Genomic DNA, 22,989 nt, shown 5'->3' on the forward strand with positions numbered 1-22,989 from the left:
TGGTCATCACTAAGGAGAAAAAGTCTGGAGCTCAAATAGTGCGAAGCCTTGGAGCGTGAGAAACTGGGCTAATGGAGCCCCACAGAAGTGCCCGCAGTGCTAAACTCACAGTGCAATGAAGGTACCTTGTATTGTTTTCCTTACCAAAGCCAAAAAAAAAATTCCAGATAATATTAGAATAAATCTTTCAACCACTGAGCTGGGAGCTCAAGAGAAACCAGTCTTGCAAGCTGAGACTGAATTGAAAGACCGAGGACCATTACCAAGGAGGCATGTTTTCACACTTTCAATTCATTTAATGAGCTAGCAGTGTAGAATAACCCCATTCTAGACTCTCACATCGATACCATGAAGAATAGGAAGCACACATATATTTGTCTTACACATCCAAAATCCAGCACTTCTTTTTATCTCTCTTGAGTTTAGGTCAATCTAATTGAATATGGTTTTTAAAAGAATCTTTAGCATATACCCAAGTCAGAAACCCATCTGAAATGGATCTAGATAATCTAGTTCCTCTACAGTGCTCTACTTGCAGTCCCACCATTTTTGGATTGTCTCTCCGAAAAAGAGAAAATTGGAGATTTATTAAATAAGTTGGATCAAAGGAATCCTCCTCAGGAGCATATCTACCTAACTAATCCAGCAGCTCACCATAGGAAGTAGTTTGGATATGTACATTTGTGGCATAATATACTTTTTTACATTTTATTCATTTTTTTTCTGAATCAACAAGTCAACCTGAATCAAAGATGAATTTATAGGCACTATCAAACCCATTTCCTTTGACAAAATCCATGCAAAATCCAATCAAGAGAAAGCAAGAGGTTTTATTCATAAATGCTACTCAAGAACTTACAATGGTCTGCAGCCAGATATTCACACTGGTTGCTTCCCAAAAGGAACAAGTTACCTTAAAAAGCCCACTGGAACACATTTCACTGGTGCCAAAAGTGTATAGAAATGAATCATGACTTTTAAAGCAATCCTGAATATAACATCAAGATCCAAGTCTATAATTTCACACAGGAAATGGTCAAAAGCTTTATTTTTCATTTTAAATTATTAATCATTTAATGGTTATACAAGTCCCTCACATATTCTACCAAGCTTCTCATACTTATTCAAACAGCAGGAAACAAGAGATTCTATATCAAGTATAATAACTGCAGAATTATGGTGTCAAACATATTGACCCAAAGGATAATGTCCCTGAAAAAAATTATATAAATTGAAGGAAACTGGATGAATCCAGGTCAACCATCTATATATGGTATAGGTGTATTTTCACAGGTTCTTATTCAACCACTCAATGTAGTTGTTAGCCGTTCTGTGTCCTATATTTAAGGCAAAAGGGCCTGTAATAAATGTTACAACACCATGAAAAAAATTGTCAACATGTTCATGTGCTACTTGAACTCCTGCTTCCCTAAGACGGGAAACATACATGATTCCATCATCCCTCAAGACATCATATTGACAAGTCATGACATATGTAAGTGGTAAGCCCCGAAGCTTGATATCCTCAACTAAAGGGGGTGCTGTCCTTGGATCCACTAAACCTGGATATTTGTGACCTGTTTTGGAATTTCTATGTGATGGGTCAGTGTAAATGTGGCCTTTTTTAAATCTTTCAGGTAGCCACTTACTCCAGTTTACAAATTTAAACAAATGGTTGAACTCTGCAGGGACATGTTGGTTGGTCTCTAAAGCTTTGGAAAAAGAGTCATCTGATGTAATATATTCACTGAGGAATCTGATTATTAATGTTTTAGACAGAAATGGCATGTTTTTATTATCCTGAAGGGATGGCAATTCCACATCAATAGTCTGAAGACCAGGGTACAATAAAGCTTGAATCTTGAATTTAGCTTTGACGTCAGGGTCATCTAGAATCTAGAAAAGAAAAGAATTTATTAGAAATATTTTTCCTATGAAAGATGGACTATTTAATATGTTTCATATTTCTTAATGTACGCCATTTTCTATCTTTTTTATTCAAAATTTTAAGGGAAAAACCTTAACTGATATGTTTTTCACAGTATTTGCAATCTGTCAATTTTCTACACTAATGACCTTTGAAGAAAATTGCAAATAAAATACTGAAAGATATATTATTACACTTGCTACCAAAAGATATCTTCAAAACTTCAGTATGTTCCAATCTTATTCATCAATGACTATAACTATTCTTTATCATTACTCTATGGAGTTTAGTTATTTGATTCTTTTTCAATACATTTTCATAGTCAAAATAGGCTGGATAGGGAAAAAGAGCAGAGTGAGGGGAGCTTTAAAATTCTTCTCCTTGTAAAGTACAGGTCATGTCCAACTCAACATTGTCCTAAAAAGTGACCTCTTATTCCCCCAAAATTATTTTTTCTTGATAATTTTTTATTTGTTTGTCTTATGTCATTCACCACTCATATAAATATCACTGTTCCCTCTAAGGTGTGCGCCTGCGTGGCCACTCACGTGCCTGGAATACACCACGCAGTAGTTTCTAAGTGCCATGCAGCATTACATATTTGCTGGACACGGACTACAGAGAGGCTAGGGAATCGCAATCAAAACACCCTCCAGGCTCCCACTAAACCTTTCCTACCACAATACATTGCTGCCTGACTTCAGGATTCTCCCTAATCATTGTGGGTCGAAAAGAAAAAAGGGAAAGGGGGGGTTTTAAGGTTTCAAAACAAGCACCCCTTTCTCTTTTTTCTTTTCGATCCACAATGATTAGGGAGAATTCTGAAGTCAGGCAGGGCCGAGAAGCGAGGAGGGAGAAAAAGAGATGGAGGCTTTTTCTCCATCCTCGCTTCTCGACCCCGCCTGACTTCAGGATTCTACCGAAAAGGGCCAAAAAGAAAAAAGGAAAGGGGTGTTTAAAGGTTCAAAACAGTAGAGCAAACGCTTCAGAGGCAACAGTTTTCAGGGGGAATTAGAACAGAGAGCTCTGGAGTTTCGCTGCCCACCTGGTCGGACCTCGCTTTCAGTGCGTGATCGGCTAATTTGTTACTGCCCGGCTCCCTGGTTAGATTTTTGCTGGAGGGGGAAGCTCCTTGGCCTCCATCTCTTTTTCTCCCTTCTTGCTTCTCGGGGATCCACCAATGGGGGAGCAAGGCTCAGCGCCAGGCTTTGGGCTAACACAGGGGTCTGCAAAGTTGGCTGTTTTAAGACTGGTGGACTTCAACTCTCAGAATTCTGGAAGTTGAAGTCCACCAGTCTTAAAAGAGCCAACTTTGCAGACCCCTGGGCTAACATGATTGATGCCCTCAGAGTCAGAAAGAGGCGAGAGAGCCTGGTCACATGACATGACATCACACTTTTTGAACACATTGCTGACTAATAAAAATTCCAGTCCCACATTGTAATGAAGGAGTACCTATATTTGATAACTCATTGAGATTTTCAAAGTCATTGAGAATAATTTTGCTTTTAATCTAATTAAAGTTATCTGTCAGTTTAAAATAGTGTCTTCCATAGTTAAATCATTTGGAGCAAACTAAAATCACTACTTTATAAACAAAAGGAAGGTGTTTTTTTTTCTCTTATTTGTTATGATAGAGCCATTTTAACAATCTATTTATATTTGCAAGTAGTATGGAGTTTAGAAGTTTTTTAGAATTAAAACCTTAACTACAATATAAGTACTTTAAAGTCATCCACACAGTTCACTGGGTTGTAGGAGGAGTAAGATTTGAAAAAAGTGTGGCTAAAATATTTTTCAATTCATTTTTTTAGAGTTTTGGATAATGCAATTTCCTATTCTGTTTAGCTATTCATTGTTAGAATGCACTTTTTCCAATAGCAAGCAACTTCTGTGTGAACAATCATGAAAAAAAATAGATTTTATGAGTCAAATTATTTTTTCATATTAAAAATAATAAAATTTAATGTTTTGCAATTAGTTTTGCAGTAGTAGTAGGCTACTGAAACCACCTGTATACAGAGTAAAAAATTCCCACAAATTTTTAAACAATCAGCAAGCATTGTTGAACATGCAAGCAATAAATCCTTGAGTTTACAAATTAATGATGGAACAAAACTGTTACATGTGAATGAGACTTTATGTATGGGGATTTTAATAATTTTACTCCTTTAAAATAGCAAATTGCACACAATACATTCACAGAAGCATACAGTGTATAGGCAACTTTTGAAATTGAATGTGAACTCATTAAAATGAAGTGTATCAAGTGAAATTCATTAAAATGAAGTATATCAAACATTTACTATTTTAATATTACTGATATTAAGTGCCATTTATATATTCATTTCAAAGCTCTTTTTTATTTAATCCAAAATGAATTTGAAAAGATAATTGTAATAACCCTATAGGTACATCATCAGTCAGTGCTGATGTCGAAATGTAAAGCTGGAGTAAACACTATACAAGTATTTTGATATTGCAAACTTGCAGTTATAAGTGATACTGATGTATAACACTTTTAGTTAAATGTGTATCTTGAATAAGTATAACTTTGAGTTTCAAATAACATTGATTTCGTTGTTGTCTTGGGTGACATCTGAAAAAAATTCAGCTCAGGCATGAAAATGTGCTGCTCAAACACTATACTTTTCCACCCACACTGAAAAAAAATTAGAGGGAATATTGATAAATATGTTAAATTTAGTTTGATAGTGTTGTTGAGCTTGCTTTATTCTTGCAATGGGAGTGAAGTTCTATCTTTCACTTATATTTAGGCCCCTATAAGTAAGTATAATCTTTATTGTCATTGTATTTAAATACAACGAAATTGGTTCCTAATGTGGAAATGCTCCATGGAAATTATACAGGTAGTCCTCAACTTACAACAGTTTGTTTAGTGACTGCTTAAAGCTACAACGGCCCTGAAAAAAGTGACTTGTGACTGTTTTTTACACATATAACTGTTGTGTCAAGACAATGTGATCACTTTTTGCAACCTTTTAACCAGCAAAGTCAATTGAGAAGTCAGATTTACTTAACAACTAACTTAACTTAAGTTAGTTGTTACTAACTTAAGTGTTACTAAGTGATTCACTTAACTGTGGCAAGAAAAGTCATAAAATGGGGCAAAACTCATTTAATAATTATCTTGCTTAGCAACAGGAATGTTGGGCTCAATTGTGGTCATAAGTTGAGGACTATCTGTACTTCTCTTGAGATTTAAGACTAGAGAGAAACCCAGATTGCAATTTGGGACAACCTCCCTCAATCATTTTATAATTAAGGTATGTAAAAGAACAACACATAGCAATTTCTCCTTTCCTCCTCTAAGATAAATCATGAATATGCAAATAGATCAAATGAAAAGTAAGAATCAGAATTGTTTGTCTATCTTATGTGATTCACAGCTCACATTAATGTGTTAAATTTATTTTGATGGTGTTGTTGAGCTTGCTTATTCTTCAAATGGGGCTGAATTTATATTTTTCACAATGAAATAACCATTGACAAGGTGTTATCTAGTGGATTTCTCCTGAATCAGTTGTCTTCTTGGGCTTTGTTGCAAACATGGTAGATGGCCTTCATGCCACTTCTTGGTCTAGGTAAATCAACAAACTAAAAATCTAAGACTTTCTTTTAAAATGGTAGAAACCCAGTTTGTGAAAAGTCCCAGCAATTGCTCTGTTTGTTAATTGCTGCAGGTATTATGTTACATGATAATTTCAGACAGTCGGGGTCCAATTAACAGACATAATTCTATGATCCTCCATTTTGAACTCCTTAGAAGATCCTGAATCTTTCAGGGTAATTAAAAATTATGACTTCCTACTCTTAGGTAGACAGTGTGAAAAGCCCCAAGGTATATAAACGAGCAGGATGATTTGAGATAACAGAGATTAGTAACATGTATAATTCCATTTTGGATTTATTACTTTCAAATGGGTAATTCTTACCTGCTGGGTTACAGCTGCAGCTAAGTTACTTCCTGCACTGTCTCCTGCAATGGCTATGCGGCTTGGATCTACATTATATTTCTCCAGAATGCTGCTTTGTAGAAAGTATTTTGATACTGAGTACACATCTTCAAATGCAATGGGGAACCGATATTTTGGAGCTAGTCTGTAACTTTTTGGAATTAATTAAAAACACAATGAAAGAAATATATAAATTCTTTGTGTTGGTAAAACAAAATTAATTTATCACTAGATTTACACTACTGATACTAGATTTTAAAGGGTGATTTTCTTCGATATAGAATTTGGTTACTTTTTTTTAATTCCTTTCTTACTTGTGTGCTAAATGATCAATAAAATTTATTTTCCTTTGATTGACTTATTCTATTCTGGTCTGTTTAGTCAATAGAATAATTATGCTTCATTGGAGTATGTGCTTTATGGAAGCTGTGAGTTATGTGTAATAATCTGAGACAGAATAATCTTTAACTGTGGAAAATACCATCAACTTATTTTAAAGCAGCTGGTAAGCAAGACTGAAGTAATAATCTGTGGAAATATCCTTAAGGAAGAGAAGGAAGAACCACAGCCCACAGATAAGAGATAGGAGACATCTCAGTCCACAAAAGGAATGGGGTATGGAAAGCATCTCAGAAGGGACCATGCTAGTTCCTTTGAAAGTAAAGGAAACCGGGCAAAAAAAGCAAAATTCTGTTACTATAACTTTGCAATAAAGGTAGCGTTAGTACCCATTGTGTTGGGTAGTTTTCATACAAGATGTAATAGTTTGTCTGGATTACCACAAAAGGCTGACAATCTCTACATTTTTATATTTTAAAATGAAGATTTTACTTTTTTGAAATGATTTATGCCTTTCATTTGTTCTATTTAAATATTATTATACCATGTTCCAATCATATTATATTTGTTTACAATTAGCAAATAGTATAAAATACAATAAATGTAAAACTATATTAGTTATCCATTATAAATAGGAAATAATACTTATAGCACAGCATTTGCAAGGAAGTATAATTAGCAACCAATAACAATATATATATGGCTTCAATGTTCCAGTTTGTGCTATTATTAATCATTAATTATTTTTTTGTTTACGGAAAAAGATTAGGAAAAGATTAATGAACGAAAATGTCTCCTTCAAACACCATTCTTACTCGACTGACACCACAACAGCATTTAGTCTTTCTGATGTCCATCTTGATAAGAGGTCATAGGCTTTCATGGCTGTGAAAAATAAGAAGCAAAGCATGTTTTACTATTCTTGTAATACCAATACACAGTACATGTTTCAAAAATACTATGGAACAAGGGCTTTAGACTATCACAAGAGTGAGCCTAGAATGTTACCATAGAAAGCTAAGAAACATCAAGCTCATTTTATGAATAGCAGAAATGTTCCTGCCTTGTGTTCATGTGAGGTTTGAAGTCCTAAACCTACAAATTCTAATGAGCTGTTTTCGGTTTCTTTTGGGAGGGACTTTCTGGAAACTTTCCATGAATCTCTACTCGAATGTTTTCCAATCTTGGCAACTTCAAGATTTGTAGATGCCAGTGCCCAAAATTCTACTGGCTGAGGAATTCTGGGAATGGAAATTAATTTTGGGAGCATCATAAAATTATTGAGGAAGGGAAAAACTACTCTAATCTCTACCATTCAGTGATCCCTTGGAATGATACGGCTCCTGATGAGGCTGCCAAGAAATACTACCAAAGAAGAGAAGCAAGTTGTCAACAGAATGTGAAAATCTTTTAAAATGGCTTTTTAACAGTCCCAATGAAAATAATGGGATGATAGCAACTTAGTACTTCGTTTACCCCTACTGCTCAGGTTACATTGTAAATTAAAATTGGCAAGCAGATAAACTGGCAAGAGTTAGAGAGGTTGGAAGGTGCAACCTCATCAATTTACCTTTTGACAATTGTGAATCTTGTACCTTCTATGTGATTCATTTTGTGACAATCATCAGGATGGTTTTTAAAAAATCAATTAATTAACCACCAACTCAAGATGGTTAATATCTCTGTTATACCTTCAAACATGGGACATCAGAAGAAATAGATACATTTTTATTTGAGACCCAAAGTAGTGGAATAAAATACTTATGCTTACTTGCTGATCCTACACACCATCCACCTCCATGGATGAAAATCACTGCTCTTTTCAAGACATCTGACTGCTTTGTAGGAATGTAAAGACGTACTGGAACATGGCTAAATTCTGTGTCTGTTACAATAACATTTTCATCAGATGTAGGTGCTGTATATTCAACCGTTGTGTACAGATTTATAACATCCATATAGTGTCCAAGACCCAACTTCTCCACAATTGTGGCCTGCAAAACAAATATTAACATCCTTTTTTTGCTTTTGCTTCAAAGAAATACCAGTATCTGTTACCTTGGAGATACTGCATGAGATACTCCAAGGACATTCTGAAAGAAATTCATGGTTACAGAGCTCATCATTTCAAGTCCCTGCAGATACTAGAAATAGCAAGCAAGAGACTCTGTAAAGGGAGAGGAAACAGGGAGGTAATAAAGTATAATAAAGACATAAATAATAATGGAGAATATGAGATATGAAATGAAGACCTCAGACAGAGAAGGGATTAAAAGTATAACTGTCAAAGTTAAAAGTTAAAAGCTAACTATAGAAATTGTAATTATATTGAAATATGATAGGATAGAGAAGGGATTAAAAGTATAACTGTTCAGTGATTCATGGGCTAATGACCACAGGGAGGTAGATAGAAGGTTAATAATGTATGCTAGTATACTGATTTACCATCACTTTCCCTATTCTTTTGTCAAAGAAATTGCTAATATATTTGAGTATTCCCATAATAGGATATTGTTAACTAGACGCTACCATTTGCCTCTCCTAATAATGTATTATAATAGGTGTTAGGTACCAGAAACATTGGTAATGGTTTACACCAAGGTCCTCTGTTCAGGTGGGAATAGAGATTCAATCTGATTGGTCGAAGGGTCTGAAAGCTCCCTATAAAAGGGCTGCTGTCAGACTGAACCTTCGCTGGATTGTACATAGTTGACTTGTGCTAATAAAGAGCTGTTTGTTATTCTGAAGCTTGAGTGTGCCTTCATTCACCCGATGTAACACTGGCGACGAGGATAGGATTGGAAGGCAACTATGCAGACAAAAAGAGCTCGACAATCCAGCAAGTCAATCCAGCCCAGAGCACGACACAGCATCAAGCAGCCATCTTTGAGCAGCAAATTCAAATCTGCTCAGGAACACAAGATGACAACGCATGCCCCACCAATTCCGTACAACCCAGCCACCAATCACTGATGAGGTTCGATTGCTTCCTCAAAGCCAACGGCCTCATGGGCCTTTCTGAAGGCCGGAAAAAGAATATATTCCTGAGCTACTGTGGACCAGAGGTGTTCGAGACAGCGAAGGATTTGTCCGAGCCAATGCTACTCCAATCAGTAGCTTGGTCAGTTCTACAATAGACACTAAGGACACACTACGCTCCCAGACCATCTAAATATGTCTGGAGGAACGAATTCAACATCCAGAAACAAAAAGAAGGGGAATCCATCAATGAATACATTGGGGCGCTCAGAAAGGCCGCAGCGTACTGCGAGTTTAGAGATCTTGATGAACTACTACTTGACCGCATCATATGCGGTGTTAGGGACATTGGCCGGTAGAGGAGGTTATTAGCAAAGACTAATCTTACTCTCCAAATTGCCCTAGACGAAGCCAAGGCTACTGAGTCTTCAGTTAAATCAACGGAGACCCTGCAGTGCCAAAATAGGCCAAAGAGCATGTGGAAGAGCGCAGGCATGCATTGCGAGGCCACAGAGCCTGAAGGCTCTGAGAGCGAAGTTGACAGTTACGCATGCGCAGTAATTGCACCAAGCCAGTGCGAAATTTTGAACCACGTTTCCTGCTGCGGAGGAAACACATTGCTGTTTCCGTGATGCCATTTGTCAATGCTGCGAATGCAAGGAGCACATCATCAACGTCTGCAGAAGCGATCGGCCCACTGCAACCTGGAAGCCCAGAAGCATATTTAACCGTCAGCGGAGGCCCAACCAAGGGGCATGGCAGCCACCACCATAGCGAACAGAAGGCGACACCATAGTCACCTACCACACCTCCATAGGCCAAGTCCGCACAAAGTGGCCAAAAAAGCTGAAAGTCACAGTCCTCATTGAGGAATCTCCATGCAACATGGAGATTGACATGGGGTCATCCTTGACCATAATGTCTTGGGCAGCACTCAAACAGGCTATCCCTAGCCTTAAAAAGCATCAGCGGAGGGTTCCAGACATCGGCCTTCACAACTACCAGGTGAACCGAGTCCCCATCATGGGCCAGGGGACCTTCCGGGTGAGGTTCAAGACCTTCTGTGGCCAGCTACTAGTGATGGTAGACAACGGAGACCTGCAGAGCCTCCTGGGACTTGACTGGTTTGAAGCCCTGGGCCTAGAAGTGACCAGAATCAACTCCATATGGGATGAAAGCACTGAGGAATTCCTTGAGGAGTTCGAGGACGTCTTTGGCACCGGTCTAGGTAAGTATGAGGGGACTCCAATATCTTTTAACTTGGACAACAATGTAGCCCCCATCAGGCTAAAACCCAGAAGAGTACCTTTCGCTCTCCGCCCTAAAATTGATTTGGAACTAGTCAAAATGATTGGCCAGGGAATCCTAGAGCCGATCAATCACGCATGCTGGGAGACCCCCAGAGTGACACCTGTCAAGCCTGGCGGGTCTGTCCACATCTGCGTGGATTACAAGTGCACAATAAATAAAGCTTTGCAGCAAAGCGCTTATCCTGTACCCATTGTACAGCACTTACTACACTCATTAGACCCGAAAAAGTTTTTGCGATATTAGATATGGTGCAGGCATACCAGCAGTTGCCTATAGATGGTGCCACGGTGAAGGTCCAAACCATTGTGACACCATTCAAATGCACCCATCTTCAATTCGGAGTTAGTATCACCCCTGGCCTGTTCCAAAGCGTCATGGAAAAGCTTTTGCAGGGGATTCCAGGAGTCGTCCCCTATTTTGACGACATATTGGTATTGGCTGCAAATAAGGCGCAATTATTTAAAAGATTGTGAACTGTTCTGGCCAGAATCAGAGACAAAGGCCTTTGCCTCAAAAAAGAAAAATGCCAAATTAACATGCCAAGGGTTGAAGTCCTAGGGTACCTCATCAATGGCTCTGGGATTCACCTGACCAACAAAAAAATTAAGGCAATCCAGGACGCCCCTGCACCTCTCAATCAGACCGAACTGCAGGTGTTCCTTGGACTCCTTAAATTCTACAGTGTCTTTCTCAAGCAGAAATCCACAGTGCTGAGCCGTTGCATCATCTTCTCAGCAAACATGCCAAGTGGTCCTGGGGCAGAGCTGAAGTAGCCACATTTGCTGTGGTGAAGAAACTGCTGTCAGCAGACACGTTTTTGGTCCAATATAGCCAGACTCTGCCACTTGTCCTAACGTGCAACGCTTCCCCATTTGGCATCAGAGCCGTTCTCAGCCAGTGCATGCCCAATGGAACCGATGGAATAGCCTACTACTCACAAACATTGCCTGCTGCTGAGCGGAACTACAGCAAACTGGACCGTGAGGCTCTGACTACAGTCACTGGTGTGAAACAGTTCCACAAGTATATCTACGGCAGTGACTTTGAACTTATCATGGACCACAAACCATTGCTGGGTTTGCTCGCTGGGGACCAGCCTACCCCTGCTTCTTTGTCACCACAAATGACCAGATGGACAATCTTCCTCGCGGCCTAAAGTTATCGCCTTGTCCATCGAGCTGGCTTTACCCTGGGGCATGCCAATGCCTTGAGTCGATGCCCACTGCCTGAACTGCTTGCTGACCCTACCCCCGAGACACCAGTCCTCCTCATTGACTGTCTTGAGGCTGGTCCTGTCTCGTCTTGTGACATCGCCCGCCACTCAGCAAACGACTCTATATTCCGACAGGTTTTGAACTGGGTGTGGAGGGGGTTGCCCAAGGGCCTGTGAGGTCTGAATTTAAAATATTTTATTGCAAACGTGATGAACTGTCAGTAATAAATGGTTGTTTACTGTAGGGTGACAGGATTGTTCTTCCATCCAAACTGTGCATTGCAGTATTAGAGGCCTTGCACGTAGGGCATCCTAGAATTGTCAGGTTGAAATCTTTGGCCAGGAGGTATGTGTGGTGGCCTAACATGGACAGGGAGATGGAAGAATGGGTGGCTACCTGCACACTGTGCCAGGAGTCCAGACCAGCTCCCCCAGAGGCACTGGCTAAGGAGTGGGAGTGACCTCAAGCACCATGGTCTAGGTTGCACATAGATTTTGCTGGCCCTGTTCATGGCCAGACCTTTATGGTAGTTGTGGACGCCTACTGGAAATCGTTAGAAGTAGTCCTCATGACCTCTACCACGGCAGAAGCAGTCATCAAAGCACTACGGAGACTGTTCTCCACTCATGGCCTGCCCGATGTTTTGGTCTCTGACAATGGCCCCCAATTTGCAGCCATGCAATTTGAGACCTATTTAGCAACACAAGGATTCAGACATGCCCTGATTGCTCCTTTCCATCTGGCTTCCAATGGTCATGCAGAGAAAATGGTGTGCCTTCATTCACCCGATCTAAGAATAGTAAAACCAGTTTTACTAATCCTGGCTTAGGTCAGGTTTCCACACTTAGGAATTCTGGCTGAATTGTGGACAAGGGGCCATTGAAACTGTAGCTCAAATCTACTATATGGCATCTTCTACAAGGACTCAATTTATAACACCTTAGCTAATAAAATATCTGGGAAATAGTGACATTTTTCAAGTGTAACTACGGCTATCAGATCAATGTGAAGTACTGTCTCTTAATGTGGCCAAATTCCACTATCCTATATGTAGAATTAGGCAAATAGTCCACTGTTAATCCAGCACCAATCTAATATATTATTCTGTCTGCCTATATTTTTACTTTTTACTATTATTGCTGTTGTTTTTAATGCTCATCTGTGACCATAATAAAAATCAATTGAATACTTAGCAATGCCGACAAGCACAGATAGAACATTTGGACCTCCAGGAATTATTACATTTTAAATTCAAGGTCCGCCCCCCCCCTGAAAGATGGGTAACATGGGTGTCCCTCCTTGTGTTTTCCTCACAACACCCTCTGAATTAAGAGTGAGTAACTGGTTATGCTGTGACCTCCATGGACAAGTGTGGTTTTGAATATTGTCTAAATCCATCACCTTAACTTTAGCTGACTTTTGGAACTTAGAAGTTAGGTATATATCATAGTACTAAGCACTGGGATAATCAGCCACCAATAGCACAGCTGCCCCAAAGCACATGCTATATGTTCATTCAACTTATCCATAAAACAATTTTCTCCTGATTTTAATTATATTAATCTTCAAGCCTTTGTTTACATTTCTCAGCACAAATTACTTTCCGTTACTCTATTCCCACTTATTCTCCCTTTGAATGGTATCTTTCTTCCTTGTCTGACAAATGACTCTATTCTAGTTTTTTTTCCTGGCTTCCTTTTATGCTTTATTCTCATTATGTCCTACAACATGAAAGGTGTTTAAGGTAAAGGAGAAACGCTGACCTGAGAGGTAGTTTGAACTAGTACAGGGTTTCCAATTCATGGCTCTGGAGCTGCATGTAGCTCTTTTGCCCTTTTGCTGTAGCTCCCTGTCAGGTGATCTCACCAATGGCTGGCCTTGCCCCTCACCCACCTCTCCCAGTCACTCCTCGCCTGGCTTGAGAAGGTAAGGCTGATGACGGGGGATGGAGAAGTGGTCAGGGCTGATTCTCCAGCACCTTCTCTCTGGCTGGTGCTTCTTCTTGCCCTTGTTGGTGCTGGGTGTCTTGGTCACTTGGGGAGATGCCACCCTGAGACACTGGGCCCATCCAACTGTGACCAATGCTGGCCTCACTAACACAACAGCTGGTGGAGTTGGAATGGGATCCAGGAAGGGATGACAGAAAGGGGCCCTCAGCTTTAAACCTTACCTGGGACTTTCACCACCCAGAGGACACTTTTCAATCAAAGCTGCTGGGGACACCTATCTGCTGAAGAAGTAAAGATGCTCAGGGCAGTTGCAAAAGGGGGCTGGCCCCATAAAACCTTACACAACCATCCTGGGGGCCTGGCTGGGAGAGCTAGAGCACCCTTGTCAAAGACGCTCGCCCATCAGCTGGTCAACCCATGCGCCCCATGCACCTTTGCTGCACTTTAGCTGAGCCCAGCCCCCACTTAAGGAGGGTCTGCCCACTCTTGCCCACCCTTCTGGCCCACCACAGCCAGCCAGGGGATCCCCATCTTTGGGGAAGCCTCTGCTGCAGCTTGAGCTCATTCCTTATTCCTCAGCCAGCCAGGATTTCCAAAAGTTGCCAAGAAGAAAGAAAAGAAGCACTGAAGAGCCCCAAGGACAGCTTGCTAGGTTTGCCCAATCTCGGCTTTCTAAGAGAGAGAGAGGGGGGGAGGGGGGAAAGAGAGATACAGAAGGAAGGGGGAAAGAGAGATAGAGAGGGAGAGGGGGAAAGAGAGACATAGAGAGACATAGAAAGAGGGAGAGACAGAGAGGGAGAGAAAGAGACAATGGTGGCTTCCTATCAGTTTGGACCAGTTTGGCTGAACCAGTAGTAGTTTGGCATCCTGGGTCACTGGAACCAGCAGTGACCCAGGCCTGCCATTCCCCCAAACTCGTTTTCCCAGCAGTGCCTATGGCACTGCCATCTTGTTTTTTTTAGCAACCAGTTTTCTGCCCTAATACCCTGTTGGGTAGGCATGGCTAGGGAGTCATGTGACTGGATGGGGGTGAGTGATGTCAGTGATTTCTGTGGGAAATGGGTCCAAATTGCTCTTTGAGTGTTTAAGGTTGCAGATCCTGGCCTAGTAAAATGGCTTCAGCTTGTACTTAAAAAGCACTGACCTGGTCGGGGAAAAAAGGACAAATGTAGAAAAAGGTTTTGTAGTTGGATAAAGCAGAATGAACTCTCAGGAAAGATTGCAAAAAGACGGAAGAAGCACTGCAGAACTAATGATTTACTACTACCATATTTTCTACTAATAGATAAGGCAAAGAATACTCTGGGTAGGACCAAGGGGAGGGCATTATTGCTATGGGACATTGTTATTGGATTACACTTGCAATATTACTCTATAAATTGCACTTGCCAAACCGGTAGAATAAACTTGGCTCAAATCAAATCACTCGCTGAAAAGGGCAAGAAATTTGTTTTCTTTCCCTTTGCAAGACCCAAAGCAGGCATGAAATCCTCTCCTTTTTTGCTACCAGTTCAGAACCAGTATGTGCAGAGTGTCCATGATGATGTCCGCCACTTCCTGTTCACCTGAACGGGGGTGAACCGGCAGAATACGACCCGCAGGCAGAGGAAAACTGATATGCTGCAGATTTAGTCCCACCGAAGATATTTGCACACCTGTACAGAAACACAGAAGGCTCCTCATGCAGCAGCATGCAAAAAGCTGAAACCGCGTTTCAGTGCACTGGGTGGACGTGAACAGCTAAAATGCAGAAACAATGTATATTAAACAATGAGTGTTTACTCTAAGATTTCCCTATCTGGGATGACTTGTGGAGGCCAATAAAATGCAAATAAGGGTTTCCCTTTCTGCATACAGACACAAAATAAAATAAACAGACAAAATACATTACCTGCATTACTAGTTAAGCATTGCAATCTGGAAAGAATGAGACAGTGAAAAAAGGAGTGCAAGAATTTATTCAGTTCCAGTGACGTGCTGTGAGGTTTATGGCTGGTGAGTCTGGTGACGTCATCAGGAAGGCGGGGAATGGGACCACGTGTGCTGGAGACTGAGGCTGCCTCAGCCTCCAGCACACCTGATCCCATTCCCACCTTCCTGAGGGCGCTCTGCCGGCTCGCGCTCTGCGATCCCCAACAGCAGCTGCTTTTCAGTGCTTTTCTGTGCGTCTGGCATTTAGGACGGGACCTAGTTACCTGCGGGATCACATCTCACCTCATACATCCCTGCGACCAATCCGCTCTCACAGGGAGGGACTCCTCCAGGTGCCGTCCACGAAGCAGTGTCAACGGGCGGCTCCTAAGAGTAGAGCCTTCTCTGTGATGGGCCCAACCCTCTGGAATGACCTCCCCCCCGATATCAGAACTACCACTGACCTCCGCTCCTTCCGACAGAAGCTTAAGTCCCACCTGTTCCAATTAGCTGGCTTAACTGACTTATAGTCCCATTCAACCTCCTGGCAAACATCTTATTGGGTAGTTTTTAAGGGTATTTTAAGGGTATTTTTAATGTTTATTTGTATTTTAATTTAAATATTGTACAGTCTACATCCTACCTCCTCCGTTTAATTATTTGTTAACTATTTGTATATGAAGTATACCTATATTGTGTATTTATTCTGTTTTAACATGATTGTACACCGCCCCGAGTCCTGTTTAGGAAAGGGTGCAGTTTATAAATTAAAGTTATTATTATTATTATTATTATAGGACATCCGGCTATCTACCTAAACGCCAGACGCACAGAAAAGCACTGAAAAGCACTTCGCCTCCAAGCCACTTCGTCTTGATGACGTCGCCGACGTCGACGCTGGGCAAGGCTGGCCGGATGTAACCAGCCTGATCCTCAGTCACTCATCCGCCGGACTACCTCGGTGCCACTCTGGCTACCTCCATCTATCCGCGCATGGCAGCTGCGGCGACGTCATCAAGTCCCTGCCACTTGTGGATGTCTATTGCAGTCACGAGGAGCACGCAAAGTACAGCAGAGGCAGGAAGGTTATTGGCGCTTCTGAAAACCCTCCTGCCTCCACCGGTTGCCCAGCTGGCACCGCCCCGCGCGCACTCCTCCTCCTCCCTCCTCTTCCTCTTATATATATGAAACTCCGTCGTGGATATTATTATTATATATTATTATTTCATGATGAGAGGTGAGGCTCTGCCTCCCCTGACTGCACGTCCCTGCTCAGTTCAGCAGACAGATACAGAAGATAAGAAGTATCTTTCCTTCCTTCTTTCTTTCTTTCTTTCATTTTCTCCCCTAGCATTTTCTCTCAAGTGCAATGTCTGGGGGTTTGTTTATTTTTTGAACAACCAAGAATTGATCCATTTCGTTACAGCAGGAATTGATCACACAGCTGGCTTTCATGCCTAAGGCTGGTCTAGAATTCACTCTCCCGGTTTCTAGTTTAGTGCCTTAAGCACTGGACCAAACTCTCTTGAGTGACTGAAATATACATTATATCCAATATAGAAAAAGCATCCTGCTCAGAGTCTAATGTCCGGGAAGAAAATATTTTGTAAAAGGATAAGTTTCTAAAATATAGAAAGCAAGTTTCTCCTGGTTTTATTATATTTTTAAGATTATATCCAGAAAAAGTGTAGAAAAATACATAAATTCCATAGCACTTCCTATGTATATAATATTCAGGATCTGCCTTCAGTAAGCCGAAGGCATTTTACAGATTGTTAGTGTTCTTATTTTTTGGTTGTTGTTTTCTCCGGCATTATCTGATGTCCCTAAAAGCACAACTTTCATCTTCAATAAGGTGACCAACCGTCCTCCTTTAGGGAGGACAGTCCTTCTTTTGTAAGTTCTGTCCTCCCTCGAAAAGTGTCCTCCTACATGTCCTCCTTTTCGATATTTGAAGACTAATCTGTTGCGCGTTAGGTGACATATTTGTATTTGACATGATAATTCGTCAAGACTCGGTATAGTGCGGTATAAGACGCGATTATGAGACGCATGCGCTCCGCAAGGGAGACCTTGAGAGAGAGTGCCGCGTGCAAGTGGCTTTGTTTACTTCTTACCAAAACACAACACGGCACATATGCATGCAGTAGACTCACGGCACATCGGCAATTGAATGACTCATGGTAATTATTTCTTTCTCAGTGAATATTCAATTATACAGAGGTAAGTACAATTCACGTTTTATTAAACAATTTTTAATGGTGTTTTTTTACTTCATTGCAAGTATATTGAACAGATATTGAATCTTGTGTTGAATTTTTATCTAAAGAAATGCTAGACATTAAAATAAAAGACAATTGTCTCTTTGAAGAAATTAGAAGACTGAATGTATATTTAAATTCTGAAAAATTAATACAATGGGAAAATCAACATGTTGAAATTGATAAAAGATCGGTGGATATTTTCAGCCATTTCAAAAATGAACATATTCCATGTGAACATTTATTTATACTTGTTCAATTTACGTTGTGCTGCCCTGGAACTAATGCAGCAGTTGAAAGAGTTTTTTTCAATTGCCAATGATTTTTCGACAAGTGAGAAATCGAGATTGAATGTTGATACTCTAGCTGCAGCACTTGCCGTAAAATTCAATATGAAGGATATTTCTTGTTCAGATATTTCCAATATATTGTTAGAAGATGATACATTGACAAAAAATATTAATTCAATGGAAAAGTACTCATTTAAATAATAATTAACAGGCATGTAAGCATAATTACAATATAAAATGTTACAAATGTTTTTTATTATGCATATATCATATTTTAGTGTATTATTGTTGCAATGAATAAAATATTTCTTTTATTTACGATATTTTTTTTCCAATTTATCCGTCCTCCTTTTCATTGTAAAAAAGTTGGTCACCTTATCTTCAAGCATTCTCAGGCATAACCATGGGAAATAAATGTCTCAACTTACCGCATGAATTAGGCTTCTAAAGCAAGCATCTAAAAGCATCAGCTTCCAAGGTTCCTCCACATTTTCTGGTAAAGGCCTGTAGATGTAATAGGCCATCAAAGATGAAGCTACCAGAAAGTAGACAAATTTTCCTCCCATCTTGTACTCCGTCTACTTTATTCAACTCTCGCTTTCACTGGCTTATCTCAGGAGGATTACAATACTGACAAGTCAGGTGATCAAGCATTTCACTTGATCTCAATAGTAAAATTAGTGCCAGAGGCACATTCTTAAATATTCACAAATTTTCAGTTGATAGAATTATTTTGTTTTCTTAATTACAGGGTTAGACAGGTCTTCACTACTAAAAACGTAGTTTTTCAGGGAATTTTTTTCATATTCAAATATTTAAGGATTTCAACACACTTTTTTCACTTTGCCTTGGAAATTACCTTTGAATTGCAGAACTGAAATTATAAGTGGCAAAGTTCCTGGAGAGAAAGTAGAATTGGTGTATTTACAAAGGAGAAAGCAATTAGAAAAGTCCTATGATTCAGATTAATAAAACAAAGATGCCATCACACTTCTCTTGCCTGTAATAAATTATATACAGTGTGTATGTGTGTGTGTGTGTGTGTGTGTGTGTGTGTGTGTGTGTTGAAAATATATTACTCAAGTATATTTAATAATATGTTTTAGGATAGCCTGTGCATTCTGCTAGCTAAACAAGACTAGTTAAGAGCAAATTTATTTTGGTTGAATAATGATGATAATGATTGATGAGGATTGAGGATAAGGATGATGATTCAAAGTTATGTGAAATCACCACTAATAGTTCTTTAGCTGGTGTGGATCTTTATTCATATTGACTTCCTCCCAAGAAGCTAGGAAGTTAATACATATTGGCATAGTATATGCATCGATTCAAGCAAAGTGCCTTTTGTGATTGATATAAATTTTGTCAAATGTACAGATTTTAAGAGATTTACAGAGTTGGAAGGGACCTTGTAGGTCATCTAGTCCAACCCCGCACTCAAGCAGGAGACCCTACACCATTTCTGACAAATGGCAGTCCAATCTCTTCTTGAAAGGCTCAAGTGATGAAGCTCCCACAGCTTCGGAAGGCAAGCTGTTTCATTGTTTGATTGTTCTCACTGTCAGAAAGTTCTTCCTTGTTTCTAGGTTGAATCTCTCCTTGGTCAGTTTCCATCCATTATTCCTTGTCTGTCCTTCAGGTGCTTTGAAAAATAGCTTGACCCCCTCCTCTCTGTGGCAGTCCCTCAAATATTTGAACACTGCTATTACGTCTCCCCTGGTCCTTCTCTCTACTAGACTAGCCATGCCAAGTTCCTGTAACAGTTCTTCATATGTTTTGGTCTCCAGTCCCCTTACCATCCTGGTTGCTCTTCTTTGCACTTTTTCTAGAGTCTCAACATCTTTTTTCCATAAATTATGTGATGAAAACTTAGAGTTTTACTCATTAACTGCAAACCTTTTTTATTCTCCATGAGAGTTGTCCTCATTTCTCCTAATTGCTGTGTTTGTGCCTCCACAAGCTTGTGTAAAGAGGCATTACGAACTCTAGATGATCAGATTAGAGAGGCTGAAGTCAAATACCCATATACACTGGCCATTAGTCTAGGTGATTTCAACAAAGGTAACTTAAGGAAGGAGCTTTCAAAATATTTTCAGCATGTGAATGCTTGCCAAAGAGGTAAGAATACTTTAGACCATTGCTACACAACACTAAAAGATGCTTATCATTCCCTACCACGAGCAGTTGTGGGACACTCTGACTATTGCATGTTTCACCTTGTACCTACCTACAGACAAAGACTTAAAGCCATGAAACCAACAATTAAATCAGTGAAAACTTGGACTGAGGAGGCAAAGTTAAAGCTAGAAGCTTGCTTTGACTGCACTAAATGGAATATTTTTGCAGAAACCTCTGCAGACCTGGATGAACTTACAGATACTGTAAAATCATATGTCAGCTTTGTGAAGACCTATTTGTACCGAACAGAAACTTGTTATTATACAGTAACAATAAATCTTGGTTCACAGCTAAACTTAAGCAGCTACGTCATTCCAAAGAGGAAGCCTACAGAAGAGGTGATAGAATGCTGTAAAATCAGGCCAGAAACGTATTAACAAGGAAGATCAGAGCATCAAAAAGAAGCTACTCTGAAAAGCTAAGGAATCAGTTTTTAACAAATGAACCAGCAAACATGTGGAAAAATGTTAAAAATATCACCGGTTACAGCAAACCTCCTTCCCAGGCTCAAGGAAATCAACAATTGGCAGACCACCTGAACGTGTTTTACTGCAGGTTTGAAAGGAAACTACAGCCACCTATCTCCACAATCCCCATCCCAGACACACCAACAATACCCAAAGCTCCTACAACTCCTACAACTAACCCCATCCCATTGGCTTCACAACCCACGGAACAGGAAGTGCAAGATCTATTTCACAAACAGAAGCCAGGAAAAGCACCAGGCCCAGACAAGATAACCCCTTCTTGCTTAAAGGTCTGCGCTGATCATTTTCACCCAAATCTTCAACAAATCATTAGAGATGTGTCATGTTACTTCTTGCTTCAAATGCTCGACTATCATCCCAGTGCCGAAGAAGCCCTCCATTAAGGAACTGAGTGACTACAGAACAGTAACATCTGTAGCTATGAAAACCTTTGAAAGGTTAGTGATGTCCCACTTGAAAGACATCACAGATCCGCTCTTAGACTCCCTGCAATTTGCATACTGAGCAAGTAGATCAACAGATGATGCTGTTAATATGGCTCTGCACTACATCCTACAACATCTTGAATCTCCAAAGGCCTACGCAAAGGTCCTCTTTGTAGACTTTAGTTCAGCATTCAACACCATCATACTGGATATTCTTCTAAATAAACTAAATCAGCTAGCGGTACCTGAACACACTTGTAAGTGGATCACAAACATCTTAAAAGAGTGGGAGCATCAAGTGAAGCTATGGAAAATCACATCAGATACCTGTACAATTAGCACAGGAGCCCCCCAGGGCTGTGTGCTCTCTCCACTTCTCTTCTCTCTATATACCAATGACTGCATTTCAAACAATCCATCTGTTAAACTACTGAAGTTTGCTGATGATACAATAGTGATTGGTCTCATTCGAGACAATGATGAGACAGTGATTTAACAACTAGACTTGTGGTGCGACAGGAACAATCTGGAACTTAACACACTCAAAACCGTAGAAATGGTGGTAGATTTTAGGAGAAACTCTACCATACTACTACCTCTTACAATACTAGATAGTATCAACAGTAGATGCCTTCAAATTTCTAGGTGCTATCATATTTCAAGACCTAAAATATACACCTAACATCAGAAACGTCATCAAAAAAACCACACCAAAGAATGTTCTTTCTGCGCCAACTCAGGAACTCAAACTGCCAAGGAGCTGCTGATACAGTTCTACCGAGGAATTATTGAGTCTGTCATCTGCACCTCTATAACTGTCTGGTTTGGTTCTTCAAACCAACAAGACAGACACAGACGTCAGAGGATAATCAGAACTGCAGAAAAAACAATTACTGCCAACCTGCTTTCCATTGAGGATCTGTACACTACACAAGTCAAAAAAGGGCCCTGAAAATATTTACAGATCCCTCGCATTCTAGATATAAACTGTTTCAACTCCTACCCTTAAAATGATGCTATAGAGCACTGCACACCAAGACAACTAGATACAAGACAGTTTTTTCCCCAACGCCATCACTATGCTAAACGAATAATTCCCTCACTACTGTCAAACCATTCACTAAGGCTGCATTACTATTACTATTAGTCTTCTCATCATTCCTATCACCCATCTCCTCCCACTTATGACTGCAGCACTGTAACTTTGTTGCTTGTATTCTTACAATTTATATTGATATTGATTGTTTCCTGATTACATATTTGTACCCCATGGCTATCATTAAGTGCTTTACCTTATGATTCTTGACAAATATATCTTGTCTTTTTATGGACACTGAGAGCATATGCACCAAAGACAAATTCCTTGTATGTCCAATCACACTTGGCCAATAAAGAATTCTATTCTATTCTAGTGTGGTGACCAAAACTGCATGCAGTACTCTAGATGTTGTCTTACTAGGGTTTTATAGAGTAGTATTAGTACCTCACTTGATCTTGATTGTATCCCTTTGTTAATGCAACTTAGGATTGCTGGTTTTTTTGGCTGCTGCTGCACACTGCTGGCTCATATTTAACTCCCCAGAATTTCTCCTTCAGATAAAGGAGATTGACTCTGAGCTGAAGGCCCAGGAGAAGATGGTTCAAGCTGTAGTCCCTGGTACCCTGTGGGATCCCTTCCCCATGGTACATGCTATCCTGCTGCAGATCTCAACTAGTCTGAGGCCCAGACACCTGACT

The 22,989-nt window shown here is 40.1% G+C and overlaps 1 protein-coding gene across 1 annotated transcript; it reads right to left on the bottom strand.

Moving 5' to 3' along the window:
• Positions 1–1,084: 1,084 nt before the first annotated feature.
• LOC309392444 (arylacetamide deacetylase-like) lies at positions 1,085–18,724 on the bottom strand (the record flags this gene model as incomplete). Its single annotated transcript, XM_081953673.1, has 5 exons — positions 1,085–1,896; positions 5,884–6,055; positions 7,059–7,128; positions 8,015–8,237; positions 18,587–18,724. 5 exons carry the CDS (start codon positions 18,722–18,724, stop codon positions 1,288–1,290), a joined length of 1,212 nt encoding a protein of 403 aa, XP_081809799.1. The 3' UTR covers positions 1,085–1,287.
• Between the last annotated feature and the right edge of the window lie 4,265 nt (positions 18,725–22,989).

The sequence above is a fragment of the Natrix helvetica genome (assembly GCF_964273705.1).
Source record: "Natrix helvetica genome assembly, chromosome: 5".
NCBI lineage: Eukaryota > Metazoa > Chordata > Lepidosauria > Squamata > Natricidae > Natrix > Natrix helvetica.